Source organism: Lactuca sativa, chromosome 5 (assembly GCF_002870075.4).
Source record: "Lactuca sativa cultivar Salinas chromosome 5, Lsat_Salinas_v11, whole genome shotgun sequence".
Classification (NCBI taxonomy): Eukaryota; Viridiplantae; Streptophyta; class Magnoliopsida; order Asterales; family Asteraceae; genus Lactuca; species Lactuca sativa.
In genome coordinates, this window is record NC_056627.2 from 328,559,445 (window position 1) to 328,580,959 (window position 21,515).

Consider the following 21,515-nt stretch of genomic DNA (forward strand, 5'->3'; position numbering starts at 1 on the left):
CCAATAATCCCTATGATTTATTATTATTCAACCTCTTTTAATTAATCAAATATTTTTAACTAATTTACCAGAATAATTTCTAATTAAATTATTAATTTCTTAATAAATTAACACATTATTAAACTTCATTTCCTTATGTTATTTGAGTCATGAAGCCAACCCAAAAAGACTCTGCTACTATTAGAAATATTATCAATGATTTTGTTAGTATTTTGGGTGTGAGACGAAAATTGTAATGTGGGTTTAAATTTGAATTTGTTATTAAATCAAATAAGACTTTGACAAGTGATCAATTTAAATAATTGATTTGAGGATGATTGGATTGACTGGAGCTTTGATTCATTACTTATTACTAGTATTTAACACTACCAATATTCAAAGCAAAAGAACTAGATACCTAATTTTGATTACTTAGGTTTTGTGATGTTTATCAAATACATTAAAACTTTTGGTTTTGTTCCAAAAAATTAAAGCAAGAAGATGACGATGAAACTAGTTATGGAGCTTTAGGTTTTACTCATGAAACTAGTTATGGAGCTTTAGGTTTTACTCCAAAAATCATCGCAATCTCCTTTTTTTTATGAGATTTTGAAGTTCAATCTATTAATCAATATTAGAGAATTTATGAAAAATGTAAGTCTATTGCTAAATTAAATATTTAAAATTATTAAAATTTATAATTTTAATTTTAATCTTTTTTTTTTTTGACAAATATAATATTTTTAAGTTTATAAAAAATAATATAATATTTAATGTTTTGATTGGATAAATATAATACTTTAATTTTTAATGAGTGCATAAGAAATTCTACCATTATAATCAAACCACCACGATCATATCATAATTTCAGTCTCTTTCATGATCATCAAAACAAACACGTTTTAAAACATCCATTTCATTAGTCAAGTATGATAATAAAATATTGTCATTTACCAATCAAATTATGTATAGTTTTCGCTTCTTGATGGACCCGTTTATTTGTTTCCTATCCAAATATCTTCTCCTCATGATATCAAAATCCTTACTTTTTGTTACTCATTCGTCCTTCGTTCTATTTTAATTTCAAATGTCACTTAAATATAAATAACTATAATTTTCTGTTTAAACTTGTATAAATCGATAAAAAAAAAAATAGTCATTGTAACATAAATTTTTCGAATCCAACCCTTACATGTGTACACTGTTAAATGAATTTACACAATATATCAATACACATAAAGTAAAGTTTCCATCTATCTAATCTACTAATAATGGTTCAATCCACAAATTTGTATCACTACCGAGTCAACTCAACTCACAAGCTTTTGATTTCACCATCATTATCTACAACACTACAATGATCCTTCACTTCACAACCCTCTTCCGGTTCAATGACATTTTCACCCTCGCACATTTCACTGTCCCCACATTCAGACCCGGAGCTACCATCCATGTCTTTTTCTGGTGAGTCGAGTTGCACACACTCAGCCGCCGAGTCAGACGGGGAGTTATTCTCCGAGTCATGACTTCGATTCGACGGTGTCAAATCCCCTTTCCTCACCACATTAAACACAATCCCATTATGAATCCTCTCCGGCTGCAAAAGATCACCCGCTGCCACCGTGATACTACCACTGCTAACTCTAGCAGCGCCAGCATCGCGGTTGTCAGATTCCGGATCAGAGATCCGGTCAGGCGGGATCACCCGTAAGTTCTGATAAACCATAATCGCCTTATTCATTTTCGAATCCGAATCCAAATTTTGCACGAATTCCACAAACTGATCGGCTGAAGTTGTGCGCATCAACGGACCGCCAGATCTCGTCCATGAAGTCACCTCGGCGGCGCTTTCGGACTCGCTGTCGCTTCCGTCATGGTTGCGGTGGTGCCGCCAGTTTCTACCGCCGTGGTGGAGGACGTCGGCAAGGTCGTCTTCAAGGGACCCGGTGGAGTTTTCGCGGGCGATGCAGTTCCATGACGGGATTCGTTTGGAGGCGTTGAATCGGACGGGATTTGAGGCGGCGTGAGATTGAGAGGCGGCTGCGGCTCTCTCGGCGCTTCGTTTTAGTCGGCGCATGTGATTTAGAATTGCCACGCATTCATCCAGTGCCAATTCGATTCCACAATTCGCTTTTATTGCTGACAACTTTTCCCACGTGCATCTACGACCTTGATTCGCGGCTTTTTGAAGCTCTAAATGTGATGGATTTTGTATGATTTTTGAATACTGAGCCAACGTGGCAGGCATAACAACGGTGACGTCACCCTCCCAATCTTGAGCAAATAGCTTCGCAAGTCCACCTAAAGGAAACCCAAGCTCCAACACCTGATTGCATCTGTGTTTCACCTCCATCTCAACAAGATGTGCAAGCTGCATTAAACAATAACAAAACACGTGTCCTTAAATCATTATTCCAGCTCAGCAGTTTAATAATTACTAATTATTAATTTCAGTTTATATACCTTTGCAGCGAAATTGCCTCCATAAGCTCTGATAAACTCTTTCAATCGAAGTAAAGGTGCAATATGCGGATTCGCTTGACTAACAATAAAATGGTTCACATTAAACAATTCTTTCAATTGAATCATCGGTAAATCAATCTCCAAACTCCCATCTCTCCACCGCCTAACGGAGGTCCCGTCAACCTCCTCCGGCCCCCAGTGAAACGGCGGATGATAGGGCACGATTTCACCACCTCTGTCTTTCGCCATTAATTCTTGAGCTTCGAAAAGACCCGGAAAAGCGCAAGAAGCAGTCACAGCGCTCCATATAACCACATGAGGTGAAGTCAAGTAGTTTAAACATCTTGGAGGCTCGTGTTTTCTTGGTGAACATACCGTGATTCCAAGAACACGGCCTGTCATATCGTAAGCTTCTTGGAAAGTTAAATTATTCGTTAAGTTTCTTAACAGAACCTGTAAATGTCGGATGTCGTGAAGTGCTCCTTGTGTCATTACCCTTTTGAAAACGTTGAAGATCCCACCCATTTGATCGAAGAACTGCAATGAATGCCATGAATCCTCGAAGAAGCTTTGAAGCTCTGGCCATGATTTTGTGGCGACAACTGCACACATAATGGATCCGACGCTTGACCCGGCGATTATTCGGGGCATGAGTTTGTGTTCTACGAGTGTTTTCACTACACCCACGTGAAAAGCTCCGAGAGAAGCGCCGCCGCTTAACAGTAAAGCTGTTCGGCCAAATGCGTGACGTGTCTCGTGCATAAACGCGAGCTTTTCTTCTAGAAGAAGCTCGTCGGAATCGGAATCACAAACCATTCTTAACTGTGTGGAGACTTCATCGATGTATTCTTTTATGAGCTTTGGAACCTGATGCCGGCCTTTATGAAGCTCCGGATTGCACATGTTGCCGAGGTTTCTGATTAGATCTGCTCGCATACAGAAGATGATGTCTCGAAGTGAACATTCTTGGCGTCTGTGTCTGAGTTCTTGGAATTTGTTTCTTACAAGTTCTTCATCGTAAAGGTCGCGTTCATTCAATTTGGGTGTTTCTTTATCTAACATCTTGGCAGCGTGAGCCCATTCTTCGTAGGTTAGCGCAGCCCTCATCATGTTTCGCCAGAATTTCCTCCGGTAAGCCATTTCGGCCTTTATTTTCACGTTTGTGTAGCGTTTGAGCAAGAAGGCGATTAGGGTTACTAATAGTAGGATTCCTTGTGGGTTGCGAGGATGTAACCATGAGATAATGGGTGTAGCGATATCTGATATGTATGTTCTAATTATATCGAAGTAAAACGATAAGATATGAAAGATTTGATGCCGGAAATGTGCCATTGACTTGCAGAATAGAACTCTGAAAGCAATTGTCCGGCCAAAGGCTGTTGATGGTCCGATTGAGAACCGATCAACGGTAGCCTCGTTACTGATATCCATTTTTTCAGTAGAATTTTGGTGCTGATAATTGTATTTAGAGTAGTTGAAGTTAAAGAAATGATCCTAAGAGAACACCACTAGCCCTAATTCAGAATTTTTCAAATCGAGATTTTGATAACTCCCACACGGAAATATTGATCGTATTCCAGAAATCGAAATGAATATGAATAAGGATCGAGAATAGCTGACCTACAACAATTGAAATTTCCTCAAATTCGAGCTTGTGGAAGAACGCGATACCCCGGATCAGCAAAGAATGAAATGGTAAAGTATGATCAAATTACAAGAACACTAACCCCGACGGATTGACGAAATCTACCCAGATCAAAATGGATTCGCGCGAAAATTTATGTTGGGAAGTGTGATAGAATTGAATTGATTGGAATGGATAATGCCTATGGGTTTAAAAGTTGAATTTAAAATGAAGGTATGGGATCTGAAAAGTGTATCAGAAGAAATCGGATAATCGAGATAAATAAAGATATATACACGATGAGGTGCACATGTATCACGTCATTCGGGAGTGTACGCATTATATAAACATGATTCAGTATTCAAACCAAATTTATTCAAAGTTGCGGATAAGAGAAGGAAAGGTATGCATCATCGGTGACTGTGCAAAAAAAAGATGACGAAGAATCAAGTATTGGGTTTTCAAAATTTGGGGGATTGTATTTTTGTTGATCGGAAATTAGTCAATTAGGGCAAAATTGGTGATTGGATTTTGAATATTTGGGTTTTTTGTAAAAAGGTTTGGTATTTTTGGCACTCTTACACATATTTACAAACTTAAAATGAATAAATTTATATATTTGACTGGTGTATAACTTTGGAACCACAGTTATAAAATTTATTAAATTTTTATAATAAAAATTTATACTTATTAATCAATTATTATAAATAAACCATTTTAAATAAATTATTAATTAAGAAATATTTCAAAATTTTAAAGTTATTATAACTTCAAATTTAAATATAATTAAAAAATGTAAATTTGAATTATGAAATTAATTGTCAATATATCTAAATAACACGTGACATAATATTAATAAGAAGTTATATTAAAGTGAAACTTGACGAAAAAGAGATTAAAACTATTAATTTATTAAAATAGGGATTTGCTTTTGTATATTATGTTTGGGTTTAATTTATATATTTTTGACTTTTTAATAAGGATGCACAATTTAAATTTTCATAAGATGGAAAACAAAATATCAAAATCTTCATAATATCGTTTTTTCTTTATAGTTTTATTTTTTTCTAACTTATATAAGATTATAATCATAAAAGTGAAGTGAGATTAAAAAGTAAAATGGTTTCTCAGCCGTCCATAAAATAAAGAGAAAGTAAATAATCTAATAACATTTTTTATATGTATTTGAAAAAAAAATAAACAAAAATAGTCACTTAGTCCGGAGTGGGCATTCCGAAAAAAACACACACACATTTTTTGACCGATTTTGGAACAACATTCTGGATTCCATACCAAGATTCCGAAATAAAGTTTTGGATTTTGAAAAAAAAAAACTCCGAAATTTCAATTACAAGTCCGAAATCTGAAGAATAATTACGAAATTTCGAAAAAAAATGCTTAAAATTAACATAAAGTTAAACAAACGTAGTAATGTGAATTATATATAATATGAGTGTATAAATTTAAATATTTTATTGAAAAACGATCACATTAAACAATTCAAAATGTAATATTCAAAATCCCAAAAAAACAATAAAAGATTTCTTTGAAAATGATAATAATAAAAAAAATTCCAAAATATGAATAGTACTCCAGAATGAGTCATTCCGGACCAAATGGCTTCTAACATTGTGGTATCCGGTGTTGTCCTTCCCCCTTGGGGTCGAGAGTTCAAGTCTCGTTATGGACATAAATGGATTTAGGAATAGTTTAGAAGTAGAATAGATTTGTTATTAAAAAAAATGAGACATTCCGGTGAAAGTGGTTATTTTTCAAAGATTGATAAAAAAAATTGTTAATTTCTTTGAAAACCTCATTTATAATGGTTAGATTACTTAACTTTCCTAAAATAAAATAGATTCTTGGTCATCTGTTTGTGGTTTCTAGCACATAAGATATGGTTCAATCTTTATATGATATGTTAAGACATTGTAGTATGTCACGTACTATCTTTTGGCCATCTATTAATTGGAACATTAGGGAAGTGAACTTTGAACATTTTAAATCAAAAAGTTATTATGTCTTACCTGATAAGTCATCAGATAAATGGTTATAAACACAATTTTTTTTTTCGTAGGAGCTGTTGTAATTTATATAAGCACAAATTATGCAAATTTAATTGACGCTTTAAACTTCAAAGTCCAAATTAATTTTGTAACATCCCAAAATCCAACCATAATTTTTTTGAAAATCAGAGTGTAAGTTTACCAAAAGGTTTTATTCATAATCATTAATAAATATAAAGTTGTCTTTACACGTCATATTAATACAAACATACAAAAATTGCGGGAGCTATGTTATGTTTTGAAAACCATAAAGTAATAAAGAACGTGTAGCTAGATGTCATGCCCCTTCAAGAATGTCCAGATATCCCAATCATGCCAACTCACTGCCCTTTGAACCTGAAGGACCTGCAACTAAAAACATGAAGTAGCAACTATAAGCTTAAGGCTTAGTGAGTAAAGTCAACAAAAATTGACCCAACACGCCAACACAACCCGAACCCAACCCAAAATTAACAGGTTGGGTTGAGATTTTCAACCCATTTGTAACACCCTGTTCGAAATCATTATATGATTTTGAGTCATGGGTCGGAAGTCGATTGCATAAAGACTTTGGGCCTTAAGGAGGCGATGTTTAAACCTTTTGGAATGAGGTAATGATGGTTATGACTATGAGATCTAAACCTTTGAATTATGTTTTGGAGTCAAAGGGTAAAACGGGAAAAGTCATAGGCCAGGTTCTTGCATGAAATATGGATTTTTTGTTCAAGAAGTTTTTAGTCCAAGATATTTAGATAATATTGTAGAGATCTTCAATACCTTTCCGTGGATATAAAGATCATCGAAAACGAAGTTGGAACGAAGAAGTTATGATTATTTGAAGTTAAGGCAGTTTTGGGGTTGAGCCGCATACGCTGGGGGTACTCAAAATGTATGATGGGCGTATAAGGGCATACCTAGTACGTTGGGCATTATTTGAGTACGTTGGGCGTACACGATCAGTGCCCAAACCCTATTTTCGTGGTTTGAGCCCTGTTTAAGCTCCTTAACTTCCCAAAACTCATTCCATTCTCAGCCCCCCACCTCTCCGACACCCTCTCTTATAACCCTAACCCTAGATTGAGTTTTGTGAGCAAAAAGAAGGTGTTTTAAGTGATTTTGAGTGTTCTTGGCGCACTATGGAGAAGAAGGAACTCATTGAAGAAGTGTTGGTTTCATTGGATCTTATAGATCCAGATTTTGTTCACCTTGATCTTTCTTCTAGAGGTATAAAGTTTGAATCTTGATGATGAAATTGTTGGATCTAGCTAGTTTTGAGTGTTATCAACTTTTGGTCACTTTAAGTGCATAAAGTTTAGATCTTGAAAGTTTGTGACCTTGTTATAGATAAAGTTCGAAAGTTTATCCATATAAACATCATTTGGTTTCAGATCTGATGGTTGGAGACTTGTACTTAATGGATTAAGTTGAAAAAGATGCACTTTTGGGTCCCTTTGAGATTTAAAGACTAGAACTTGTTTGTTGGGACCATTCTAATGGATAAAGATGGAAACTTTATCCATTATGGAACCATAATGAACCATAAAAATGTGATCTTGGCCCTTTCTATCCTTTCCGTACAAGAGTTATGATGTCTTATTAGGTTAAGAACCTAGGGTTTTGGACATTAAGCACTTTATAATCATGCAAAGTCATAAATTTGGAAAATTTATGACTTATGACATCATTTTGGGCTTGGATCTAAGTTTTGTACTTAAGGGATTAATGGAATAAGCTCTTAATGAAGTTATGGAACTAGGATGTGTACGTTGGGCGTACCTGGTGGTACGCTGCATACATGGTCAGCGCCTCGCTTTTGGTCGATATCAGAGTACGCTGGGCATACTCTCTTGGTACGCGGCCAGCGCCCCGCTTTTGGACCCTGACTGTTGACTTTAACCAAGTTTGACCTAAGGGCATTTTGGGTAATTTGATTTATAGTTTGAGATTTGGGTTCCTGTTAATTTTATAGGTGACCGATAGAAATAGCTTTTAAAGCAGTGATTGGTGCAACTATTCTTTCAGGCTGTGAGGTGAGTTTTCTCACTATATCCATGGGTCGAAGGCACCAATGACGACCCATTACTTGTTATGTGGAATGTTAGTTGTCTCTGTGATACTTGCATCAAAGACCAGGATTTGCCCCTGGCAATTGTATGAAAGACCATGGGGGGTTGTTAGGTCATAAATTATGGTTTATACTTTGCTTTTCATAAGCTATTATAGTTCTCAGTCTATGACCAAAAACACCATGTTTTGGTGTTGTTTGGACTGAAATTGCATGTGATTTCGGTTAGGCTTAATATTGTTTTGTTTGTGTTTTGGGCTTAGGATTTGTTATTAGGTCTAGGTATAAATAGTGTTATTTTAGCCTAGATAGGAGTAAGGGACATTTTGGGGGCTGCCATAAGCTTAGAACTTGTTTTGGAGAGAAACAAGAGAGAACCAAGTGTAATCGAGAATCTTATGTACCCGACTATTCAATAATAGTGTGCATTGAAGATTAATCGTTGTGTTCTTATTCCATATTTGATCTTGCATCATTCACTTGATTGGGATTCCGCACCATCATAGTGAAATCCGATTGATACGTAGCGATTTTGGGTTTTACAATTGGTATCATAGCTTCGATCAGTATTAATCGAATTGGAAAGATATTAAGAGTTTCTTGGATTTTTTTTGGGATTTTCGGGTGTTTTTGAATTGTTTTGGATGAATTTTTGGTTGTTTGTTCTTCGTGTTCTTTATATTTTGGAGTTTTGATCGAGTTTGGCATTAAAGATTTGAAAATCTCGAGTTTTTGGCAACTTTTGGGTGATTCTCGTTGAAATTTGCGAGATCCCGACGGTTGTCCTCGGTCCTCGGTTAAACCCTAGAAGATCTCGGAGCCAGCAGTGTTCACGGTCAGCAGCGAAGTCCTCGGCCTTGTTCTCGGTCTGAAGCCTCGGAGTTCTCGGTCCGCTGTTTACTGCTCGCATGTTTTCGGTTCGAATCTCGGTTCAGAGATTTCGATGCGAGACTTCTCAGTCAGAATTAAAAGCCTTGCGATTTCGGTCTATTGTTCTCGGTGCGAGCCTTCTCGGTTTAGTTGAGAGGCCTCGTGATTTCAGTCCAAAATTTTAATTTTCGCTCAAAAGTCACTTTTTTCGTCTAGAAATTTTCGTTTTCGGTCAAGGTTATTCTTTTTGGACAAAATTTTTGAATTTCATCTTTGACTTTCGACTTTCAAATTTAACTTTTGACTTTCAAGTTTGACTTTTGACTTTCATGTTTGACTTTCGAGGTTTCAAGTCAAAGGGCATTTTTTCTTGGTTTCAAAATCATTTCTATTTTTGGTAAGTTATTCTTTTGGTGATTAATGAGTTCTTCAATCACCAAAGTAAGTGAAAACTCATGCTCTCAGTCTTGTGAAGCTAAAATTAAACATTATCATGATCAAAATGAACTACTAATTAGGGAAATTGAGGACCTTAAATATGAAGGCTATACTCTCAGAAAGGCCCAAAAACCTTTAAAAGAAAAATTAGAGGCCAAGACAAGAGACTTTAGATAGCTTTAGGAAAACCATAGTAACAAATGTGAGAACTATAACTATGCTAAAAAGGAAATTGCCAAATTAACTGCCGAACTTGATGTATTAAAAGCTAAATATAAAGATGTTGTATTTAACTTTAAGAAATTTGACGTGTCAAGTGAGGTAGTTGTGTCCATGATAGAAAAACAGTTAAAATTTAAAGATAATCAGAATAAAGGTCTAGGGTATCACATTGTTCCACCTCCCTTCAATGACAACTATACCCCACCCCTTGAAACCAATGAGGTAGTGATACCTACTCAGTATGGCCAACCCCATGTACCAACTTCAGTTAAGACTGAACAATCTGGCCCAACTGACAATATTGAGGTGATCGATACTAATGCTTCTACTTCATGTGCAGATAAGGTCCTAGTGCAAGACAAGCATGAGCATAACAAAAATGATTCTAGTTCTGCTAATAATGATTCAAAATCTTGTGATGTTGATACTCCCACTATGGAAAAAACCAAGCCACAAAAGTCTGTTAAACAATCTGTTAAATGTTCTTGTGCTTGTGCTCGTGCTTGTGCTTGTGCTTGTGGAAGTCCCTTGAAACAAAATTCTTTTGGACAAGGACCAAGTCACAATCTCATTTATATGAAAAGACAAACTTGTTTTAACTGTGGGACTCCCGGTCACATTGCCAGAAATTGCTCATATCGTTTATATGTTCCTTACTACCAACATGGTTGGCAGAACATGCCAAGAGGTAGATTCTCCAAAAGAAATCATTTGAGGTCACATTCACGCAATGGTGACTGGAAGGCAAAAAAGGCTAAGAATCAAACTCCCAAGGAAAAGAAGGGAATGTCTGACAAGAAGCCAAATTCAAGAGATGATTACGTTAGACAAAGATTAGTTAGGTCGAAGTCATCTCGGCGTTCGATTTCAAGTTCTAAAACGAGTGATGAGGCATCCATCCGATCAAACACGAAATGGGTTAAACCCGACTATAGATGGGTACCAAAGGTTCACTCTCCCAAATCATCTAATGATTCTAACATTTCTTCATCTTTTGTGTCTGATAAATAGGATATGTCATGGGAGAGAGTACCTTGTGTAGATGATAAAGGTCAACCGAGCTTCAAAATGGACTGGGTTCCAAAAGCTAACTAATTTCGCACTGTGTCGGAGCAGCTATGGATGAATATTATTAGACTTTGGGTTGTTGATAGTGGCTGTTCCAAGCACATGATAGGAGACATCTCTCATATATACGACATTCAGAATCTTCATTGAGAGCATGTGTCCTTTGCGGGAAGGAAGAAGGAAAGGATCACAAATAGGGATCTCATTTAATGGCATGATGAATATTGAATATCTTAACTTCGTTTCGGAATTGAAACTCAGCTGAGGCTGAACATGTTGCTGCATATGCATGTTGTTCTCAAATCATCTGGATGCAACTTCAATTGCTGAATTACAGTTTGAGTTTTCTTATCGCTACTTCTGTTTTTTCTTAAAATGATTCATTTTGAAGACAAATTTTTTAAATTTGTGTATTTATTTTATTTTCTTTCTTCCCCATGCACAAATTAAGGGGAGAAATCAAAATACAAAAATTTATAAAAATAATAAAAAAAAATGTTTTCTTTTGTAAGTATTTTTGAGAAGTGATACGAAGTTTAGTGCTAAAGGGCAATATGAGATGCATGTAATGCACTGAAGCTAAATTGTTTAGACTCTATGTTCAATGTGCTGGTAGGCACGAATGATTCAAAAGGACAAGACATAGCTGACAATGAAAGGACTTGACTGTGTTAACTCATCTGGACTTAGATAGTTACATTTGGTTTGACTATATGATGCTTTGATAGATTGAGCAGTGAGATAAACAAGGGAGCCTACGAGATACATTAAAGTTACTTATCATCTAGAATTGTGGCTCAACACTTCTTCGATGTACGAACTTATGTCCTTAATTCTGGTGCTGATAGGGTGACTGGGGGTTCTGATAAAGTAGGTATGTGTGAAATTATTTTTCTTTCTTATCCTCTCTGTCATTCATATGTTTCCCCTTTGCGTGATCGGAAGATCCGACCTGGGACGCAACATATGCACCTCTATTTCTATAAATCTCTATCTATGCTTCTCTCTATCTATCTATGTCAGTCATATTTTGTCCCCTATGTGTGATCGGAAGATCTGACCTGGGACACAACATATGCACCTTTCTATCTCTCTAACCCTCTATCTATGTTAGTCATATGTTGTCCATCTGCATGATTGGAAGACATCCAACCTGGGATACAACATATGTATCTCTATATCTATATTCTCTCTCAAATAATTGAGCACTCACCTAAAGTAAAGAGCATATTTGGAATTCCTTGACTGCTAGGGTATGTCGTCAACTAGGGAACACGTTCTAGTGAACTTAAAAAATTGAATTAACTAAAGGTTGTCTGTAGATCTCGCTGCTGAATTTAAGTGGACAACAATATCCTTGGTCGTCGTCAGCAAAATGGTCTATAATCACAATGTCTTGTCATTTATTATCTGTCCAACTTGTCAATATCATTTGTGTTTAAGTGGACCACAATATTGGTGATTCACCAGAGCTATACATGCAGGTGTGTGCTGATAAACGATATTGAATTGCTTGACAACTTTGATCCAAAAATGTTTTAAATTTAGTTATTATTTTTGTTTTTGTTAAATTTGTTCACATTTTTCCTTTATGCACAAATTTAGGGGGAGAATTAAAAAAATCAAACAAAAATCATAGAATTTAAAAAAAAATCCAAAAATATGTTTATTTCTGTTTTATTTCTTTTTAGGAAAAATCAAAAATCCAAAAATATTTTATTTTTATTTTGAGTGTATTTTTAATTTTATTTTTATTTCTTAGTTATTTCTATTGTGTGCTAAGTTTATTTTTACTTTTATTTTTATTTTTTATCTCAAAGTTTTGTTTTTCTTAAAAAGCAAATTCAAAAAGAAGAAGAGACTCAAGGAGACTATATCGGAATTTTCCGAGCAAGGAGAAGAAACTTGTAAAGGAGTTTATGGTTATTACTCTTCACTCTATTTTCATAAGGAATTGAAGGATTGAAATTGTACAAATTGTCAGTTTGGCAGTATTTTTCAAAGAACTGTCGTATTTAAGGAATTAAAAGTTTGAAACTATACATATGTCATGGCACTAGGGCGATGCACCTCGCAAGGCACGATTATCGTTGAATGTCTCGCTAAGGGCCAAGTTAACTTGTTTAACTTGAAAAACTGTATTGAGATCTTTGATTTAGGATATACAGTGGCTAACATCAAAATAGCCATGAGTAGTTCTATGATACTCAACAAATCGCAGTGCGTTCCTCCGTTTTCACACAGATACTACGAGTAGTCTCCTTCTAAACCAAGGCTAGGTCCTTGAACAACTGTGGTGAGAAGGGTCTTTCTGATTCTGTGATCCACAATGACTTTTTAGTCATGGTTACTTTTCAAGGCGCAACGGTGATCGTTAAAGAATACTCATTTGAAGGAACAAGAAGTGAAGATTATTTTTCAACATTCAATCTTTCAAACCCAGAAGCAATGAGAAGCTATACTTGAAGTTATGTGACAGATTGAATTGAAGCCTCCTCAATCAATTTGTTACTCTCTATGAACTTGCTGAAGTGATCTAGAAGAATTTGTATTTCTATTATTTTCTCTGAAGTATTTCAAAGCTGAAAGTGCTGATTTTCAAGACCCTTTACAAGATGCCTCATATGCCCAATGTGCGTTCAAAGTCAGATCTTAAAGGAAGTCCAGTTGTTCAAGATGAAGTTATTCATGCAGAAGTTCATATAACCATCTTGAAGTTATGAAGATATCGAAGATAAAAGCTGAAGTCAAGAACAAAGAGAAGATTGTTAGGATATAAGAAAATAAAGCTATAAACCAAGGGGGAGATTGTTAGGTCATAAATTGTGGTTTATACTTTTCTTTTCATAAGCTATTATAGTTATCGGTCTAGGACCGAAATCACCATGTTTTGGTGTTGTTTGGACCGAAATCGCATGTGATTTCGGTTAGGTTTAATATTGTCATGTGTGGGTTTTGGTCTTGGGCTTTGTTATTAGGTCTAGGTATAAATAGTATTATTTTAGCCTAGATAGGAGTAAGGGACGTTTTAGGGGCTGCCATAAGCTTAGAACATTTTTTGGAGACAAACAAGAGAGAACCAAGTGTAATCGAGAATCTTATGTACCCGACTATTCAATAATAGTGTGCATTGAAGATTAATCGTTGTGTTCTTATTCCATATTTGATCTTGCATCATTTACTTGATTTGGATTCCGCACCATCATAGTGAAATCCGATTGATACGTAGCGATTTTGGGTTTTACAGGGGTAGCCCATGACACTTGTATGTAAGACCGGGATTTGGCCCTCGACATTGCAAGGAAAGACTGTGGGGGTAGCCCATGACACTTGTATGTAAGACCGAGATTTGACCCTCAACATTGCAAGGAAAAACCATCAGGGTAGCCTATGACACTTGTATGTTATGGTATGTGGTACTTTGGGGAACTCACTAACTTTTGTGCTTACGGTTTTCAGTTTATGTTTCAGGTACATCCGACCTCGGCGTGATGGTACAACATCCCCCTGAGTTTTCTGCATTGGCAATTAATGATATAACTCTGATGTTTAAATAATATAATCACTTTGATCGGTTTTGGAACAACTCATTTGTATGACTTATTGTTTTAAAAATGAAAATTTTTACCTTGGATTTTCGGGACGTTACAAGTTGGTATTAGAGTCTTCGTTTGAGGGATTTTGACACACTCTTGGGCATGTCTGAACTCTAACTGAGGAATTGGTTATCTTTTGAAAGAAAATAAGGTTCTAAAAAGATTTTTGTAAATAAAATAAGTTTTTGAAAAAGTTTTTAATAAAGAAAAAAATAGTGTGATGCGTGCAATCAGTCGAGCTCAAGTAAGTGATTCCTAGAATACTCATACATGTTGATATTGTTGGAGTGAGTGTCTAAGCCCATAACTATAATTGGTATGTACTTAAATTGATAGTAGCATAGTCCTTTTCGGTTGCCTTCATACTAGCAAGTAGACAGGATGACCTATTGAGAAAAGAGGAAGAATTTATTATTTGATTAATAAATTGTAATAAATGATTTATTAATGTGTTATAGAAATAATATATTAATTAGAAATCATAATATTTAATTAATATGTAATTATAAATTAGTTTGGAATTAATTTTGGGATTAAAAGAATTAATTAAAAGTGCAGGGGCTGTTTGATAATTTATTGATAGTTGTGGAATTGGGCTTTAGAATCTTCCTAGATGGGTTGGACGAAATCTTCTAGGGAAGCCCTAGAAATTTCGTCCAAGGGCCTCTTGGATGAGGTTCTTGGGCTGCTTAGGCCTTAAGCTAGAATTTGGGTTTCCTCCTTAAAACCCTAGCTTTGGCCCTAAGTTATTTACGATCTTGATATTCTTTGCATAGGTATTATGAGCCTTAATATAAGAAATGAGGCAAAGGTTTGTATTGGGTTTATCGACATAGATGATGAGGGCTTTGCTATTTGGCAGATTAAGGTGAACAACCTTTTCGTAGCATAAAATATCAGCACGATGGGGACATAGCCAATCCATGCCGACGATGACATCAAAACTTATTATCGATACTGGCATGAGGTTGATTTGAAAAGAACGATTGCTTAGTGAGAGGGTACATTCTACGTATATATCGTTAGTGTTTTCCGTCTTTCCATTTGCCATTTCGACAGTGAATGTTTTGTTTAATGGTTTCGGTGTTTGATTAAGTAAATGTTTAAACTGGTGGCTCACAAAACTCCTCTCCGCTCCACAATCAAACAGTATGCATGCGTAAAAGTTATTGAGGAGAAATGTGTTGGATTAGTGTCTAAGTCCATAATTATAATTGGTATGTACCTGACCCGAGTTGACATGGTCCATTTGGGTTGCATGGCATCAGAATAATTTGGATAGACTTTTGTGAGAAAAGGATATTTATGATCTTTTAATATATTATAAGTTCAAATATATTAATATGAAATCATATTATTTAATTAGTAATGATCAAGAATTAATTTGGAATTAATTTTGTGATCAAAAGGAGACCCTTATTAAATATATGGGGATTGATTGTGTAAATCATTCATTCTTATATATGTGGGAATATGATCCATAGTTCTTCATGTTGGGCTAAACCCATGGATGCTCCATGGAGGTTTTAACCCATGGAACATGAATAATATGGAAAGACATGAGTTACATGGTGTAACCCTAATAACCACAATATATAAGGACCCCATGGCTCAAGAAATAGGCACTAAGGTGTGTACACATGAGGGCTATCCAACTTGAGCATAAGAACTTCTCTCTCAAGTTATTCCAAGTTGTTGGTGGTGTTGTGTGAACCATTTGAGGTGTCACACTTGAGGAACTAGGCTCTTAAGCTCCATGGAATCAAGCTACAACATCAAGAAGTATGTCATTCCACTAGATTCTTGTAGTATAGTTGCCTCTTATTATGCTAGTTAGGATGAAACCTTGGAATATTGAATATTTCGATGTATAATAGAGACAACATAGATCCAAGGTTTATAGGGTTGCATGTACACCATAGGAGTGTTAGAATGCTCAAAACCCTTCAGTGGTATCAAAGCCAAGGCTTGTTTTCTTTTATACTCGATGCAAATTGCTGAAAATCAAAGTTTGTATGCTGTCTAGATAGCTGACTCGCCGAGTCCATTAAGGGACTTGATGAGTCCATGCCTAAATTCATCCAACTCGTTGAGTTGGTTCATGCACTCGACAAGTTGGACCCCCTGACAGCATATCTTCGAGTTTTAAGGCTGGAATTGGTCTAAAATCATTACCTTAAACTTTTTGGACTTATAAAACTCGTTTTTTATGTGGTAATGATTATGGTAAACCAATTTCATGGTTGTTATCAAAATTTCAAGTTTTATGTGTTTTTATGTAATTCTTGAAATTGTTGATATGATTGTTCATACACTTATGAGTTTTGGTAGATCATAGGAATTATTTTAAAATTTGTGTGCTAGTTAATTCTTGATCTAAATGTGTTTTAATGGAGTCCATAAATTGTCCTCAACTTATGGATTACCAAAAGTCATTTCTTTTAAAAATCCATTAAAATGCATATGTTACAAAAGTTGGAGAGTCTTTTTGTTTTAAGAACTCCATAACTTGTTCTCAACTTATGGATGTTCAAGAGTCTCATCATTAAAGGTTTTAAAACCTTAATTAAACTCATAAGTTATCAAAATCCAAAAGTTTTTGAATAGTTCAAAACTTGCCCCCAAGTTTTGGAATTTGTAAAGTTTTCCCTAATGAATACTTTAATTCCAAGTTAAACCCATAGAATTTTAAAAGTTAAAATTCAAACCTTATACTTTATATTATTATAAGTTAATAATATATATATATATATATATATATATATATATATATGTATGTATAAGAACAAAGTCAGTCTTACCGTTAGTAGGCCTCATTCACGAAGCCAGTTTATAAGGGGGGGTATAAGGTTACTGCCTATAAAATGACAGTTTAATGGGTGTCCACTCTCACCCACCGCTTCCTTGACTGGTGGAGGGTTGTTAGCTGAACGGGTTTGACAAGACTCCAATTCGCCCTTCATTATAAGTATAATGATAAATATAAAGTAACTAAACCTTTTATAAATTCCCAATCTTAGTTACTTTAGGAAAATGTGAATTTGGTGCTAACCCATGAAATTACACTTTGCACTTTGCTTAAATCGTTAGTGGAGCGTGTGTGGTTAACCGGCACACTAACTTGGATTTAACAAGGTAGGGAAATGGTAGCTTAATGTTTATCATAGGATTGGTCGAGCGCGTGTGGTTAACCGACACATCGATTAAGTGATAAATATTAAGGGTACCAAATATATTTGCATGGTTATTCACACCTTGTTTTGTGATCCTCGGCATCCCAATCACAAAACTTGAGAGGGCACGATCGAGATTGAAACATGCCATTGAAAAGTTCAATGAATATCAAAAGATCTAGGAGTTTAAAATCCAATTAAACCTAATAAATTATTTCATTTTTCATGGTGGAAATTGGTGAATCGTCAATCCCCTACCTTCAAATATTTTATAGCTTGGATTACGGCATCCCTCTTCCAAGTTATAAAATATTGTGTTGGGTCCTAGCCTTAATATTTCATATTGGGTGTTATATTAAGGACTTTAAATCAACCAACTTGAATTTCTCCCAGTGTTGATGTCTGGTTTAGACAACTATGATCTTCCCAAATCTCATGGAAATCATACTTCTCTTCCTCCACCTCCTCCAATTATTCTCCCTAAACCACAAGCTCTTAAATGGTTCAAGATCACTCAAGCCCTATTGGCAAGCAAGGTCTATGTGTGCTCACATCTTGGAGAAAGTCAAATATTGACAAGCTGGAAGAGTTGGGTGTCAAAGTCTTGAGGAAGTTGGTTGTTGAATAGGGTCTTCAATCACTTTCTAAGTCACATAGTGAGTTTCCTTTGGGACTACTATGTAAAAGACTATGTCATGACCCTTAATGATCTTATCTATTTGCTTGGTGCTGCTGAATCATCAATGATTTGGAGCACTGGTAAAGCAAATTTGATTAGAAGATCAACTTCCCAAACTTCCATGGACATTGACAATGGTAACATTGGATATCTAGAAAAACTTTCTATTCCCAATGGAAAGGGATCGGCCATAGTCAACTCGGTTGACCAAATGGTAAAGAGAAAGGCTAAGTCTAAGATAGTCACATGTACAATTACCAAAGGGTCCATATGTTTATATTGCCAAAGGAAGGGGCATTAGTTGCAAAGCTGCCCTAACTACCTGAGATAGTCACATGTACCATTACCAAAGTCAAAAAGTTTGACTCTACTTCAGGTAAGTCCACTATCTAGCTCTCTTAAGTTCCTATTTGAAGGTTCTTAATACATTTTGATGTATGGCAGGATCAAGAAAAGGGAAGGAAGCTTAAAAGAAGAGTATGTTGAATCTGGTCGCGAAGATGGATTTCAATCGCATGGTTCGAAGATCGGATTCTTGAGCTACTACTTAGGAGTTATGATAAATTGCTAGAAAATATGTAATAACATAGTTTTCATTTAAAATTTCATTGTAAGGAAAAAGTTTTTCCGCATTTATAAATAAATAAAAGTATGTTTTACTTTATTTTATATCTCCTTGCAATCGCATTTAAGGAAAATTGATGTTTGTATGTTTCTAACAATAATGGTAATATGAATTTGATTCTTTCATTTGTGGTAGTGTCTAAATTTACCAAATAAGGAAAGATTCTCATCACCCAAGTTTTAATTGGACCGAAACTTGGAATCATGCAAGTTGTATAGTATGATGAATGAAAATCTTCATCTTTGGAAAATTAAGACTAATTCCTTGTTCACATGTATATGTGAGTCAAGTGAAGGACTAAGGGATCGAGTACACATTCTTGTGCACTGGTCAAGTCCACCAAAAAAGATAGATAAGAGTATTCGTCATGATTTACTAAAGTTTAGTAAATATGGTTATACTTACAAGTTTAAGTATAATTCTGAAGCATTGGAAAAGTGTCAATGTATGGCAGAACGAATGAGAAGAATCAAATTTGGCAGAAAGATAAAAGTTTCTCAAATCTGAAAAGATGGGAGAGTACTTTAGTATCATGTTTTATGATCATCTTAATGATTGTGAGAACATATCACAATTCATCGTCTAGGGACATCTTAGTGCATTCTTATGGCTAAGAAGAGGAGTCATGAATTGTTGAAGTGGTTAAATCAAAAAGATGAGTCATACTTCATTCCAAAACAATTCTTAGATTCATACTCCAAGATTGTTACTTGAGTGACGTATATTAAAAGAAGGTTTATAACACTTGTCAAATGTAAGAGTAAAGTGTTTTCTACTCTTGTACATTTTAAATTGGTAAGCTGTGATGTTTTAGATAAAACAAAGACCAACTAAGGCCAATTGTGTGAAGTGTTTGTCTTGATAAAGAATCCGCACTATCTCTTCAATATTTGGCAAGAAAGTCTTATATGTCAAGAGGACAGTGGGAGTCTTAAAGATCTTGAAAAAGCTTAAAGATTTAATCAAGAATAAAAACCTATAGTTTATCACTAGCACACAACTTGAGGTTTATAACCTATCGTGTTGACATATTCCTATTTCTGTGCGCATTCTAGTTAAAGTTGGCTTTGCATATGAGTTCTGAGAGTTCTCAATTGGTTGCATAACAACTTGGAAGCAATGGCAGGCCCTTGTGCTGCCAGGTGGCAAGAAGTTAAGACTGCACAAGTTCAGTCCATATGAGTTTGGTTTTGTCACTAACCTTATCTTGCGATTATGGTTTTGACAAATTCACATGGATAGGAACACATACAACATAAAATCTAAGTGTCATAAGGTTTCTCATCGATTCATGAAAATGATGGTGAGGAAACGCTTTCACTAAGTGGGTTTAAGTAGATAGCAATTGTGATATTTGCATTCTCAAAGTCGTTAGTGGAGAGTGTGTGGTTAACCGACACACTAACATGGACTTGTGAGGAATGACAAAGTTCTAAACAATTGAGACTATGATTACGGCATCCCTTTTCATAGTTTTGAAATTGTTTAGACACACATGTGTGCTATCTAAGGAAAGGTGTATGATTTTGATAAAGTTTTATCAAAAATCTCGTATCAGAAATTTGAACTTTGGTAAGAAAGTCAATAAAGTATTGATTTCTATAAGTCCAGCTGATTTCTGAGTACATGTCAAAGCTAGTGGGAGCATAAGTGTTATGCTAACAATTATTATGTTAGTGGGAGCTTGATAATTATAATAAGTGTTGCAAGTTAGCAATGTTAATTATAGAAAACAAAAAGTTTCAATTGGTAAAAAGTTGTTTTGCTATAATTAAGGGAGAGGAAATTATACCTCGTTTCAATTCTAGAAGCTTAAATCGTGAGATTTTAATCAAATTTAGTCAAGTATATATATGAATGTTATGTTGGAATGGTTCAACATAAGGAAATTCTATATATGGGAACATTATTTGCGTTCTAAAATTTGATTATGATTACGACATCTCTTTTCATAATCTGAATCATGAGAACATGGCAAATAGAAATAGAAATATTATAGCAAAAGACTGGTCTAGTATCATGTCTTTATGTTAGACATCATGAATCATGTCTCATATGCTTCAGATATAGGGTCGATTGCATGTTCTATAATATTCATTTGTTCTAAATTTTTCCAAATGCCTAAAGCATTAAGAGGGAAAAAGTACTATAACTAGATATTACTAATTTGATTAAGCAATTGTTGAGGAAAATCTAAGGTTTACCAAAGATTGGTTGCTCAGGGACAGTTGGAAGTATGGTGTGAGTTTTTGGAGAGGACCGTATTTACATATTCTAAAAAGAGGCAACTCTTGTTCAAAAGTGATAGTCAAAATGGGAATGTGGAAATGTTCCCATATGTGGAAGTTATTCATTAGATCTGTTTAAGATTAGGAAACTTAATGCAAGAAGGATGTTCAAAGCGTTGTACTTTGAATTTGAGACTTCGTTTCCATGGAATGATCTCCATTGGAATACTCTGTAATTATTGTTGACAAGTCTTTGTGACTTTGTGCATAATCATTACAAGAGGATCAGTGCATATAAGTTTAAAATCTAACAGATTTCGGTAAATGGCAGGAATTTAGAATTCTTACATTTACGACAAGGATTTAGGATTGTGAAATGATAGTCATTGGAATTATGTTCAATCGATCTATTCCACAAAGTAAAGATCATAGACAAACAT

The 21,515-nt window shown here is 35.0% G+C and overlaps 1 protein-coding gene across 1 annotated transcript; it reads right to left on the reverse strand.

Moving 5' to 3' along the window:
• Window positions 1–1,120: 1,120 nt before the first annotated feature.
• On the reverse strand, window positions 1,121–4,512 carry LOC111889566 (triacylglycerol lipase SDP1). The gene is made up of 2 exons (XM_023885713.3): window positions 2,443–4,512; window positions 1,121–2,350 (listed from the first exon to the last, which is right to left on the reverse strand). Exons 1-2 carry the CDS (start codon window positions 3,871–3,873, stop codon window positions 1,295–1,297), a joined length of 2,487 nt encoding a protein of 828 aa, XP_023741481.1. The 5' UTR covers window positions 3,874–4,512; the 3' UTR covers window positions 1,121–1,294.
• Window positions 4,513–21,515: the final 17,003 nt, after the last annotated feature.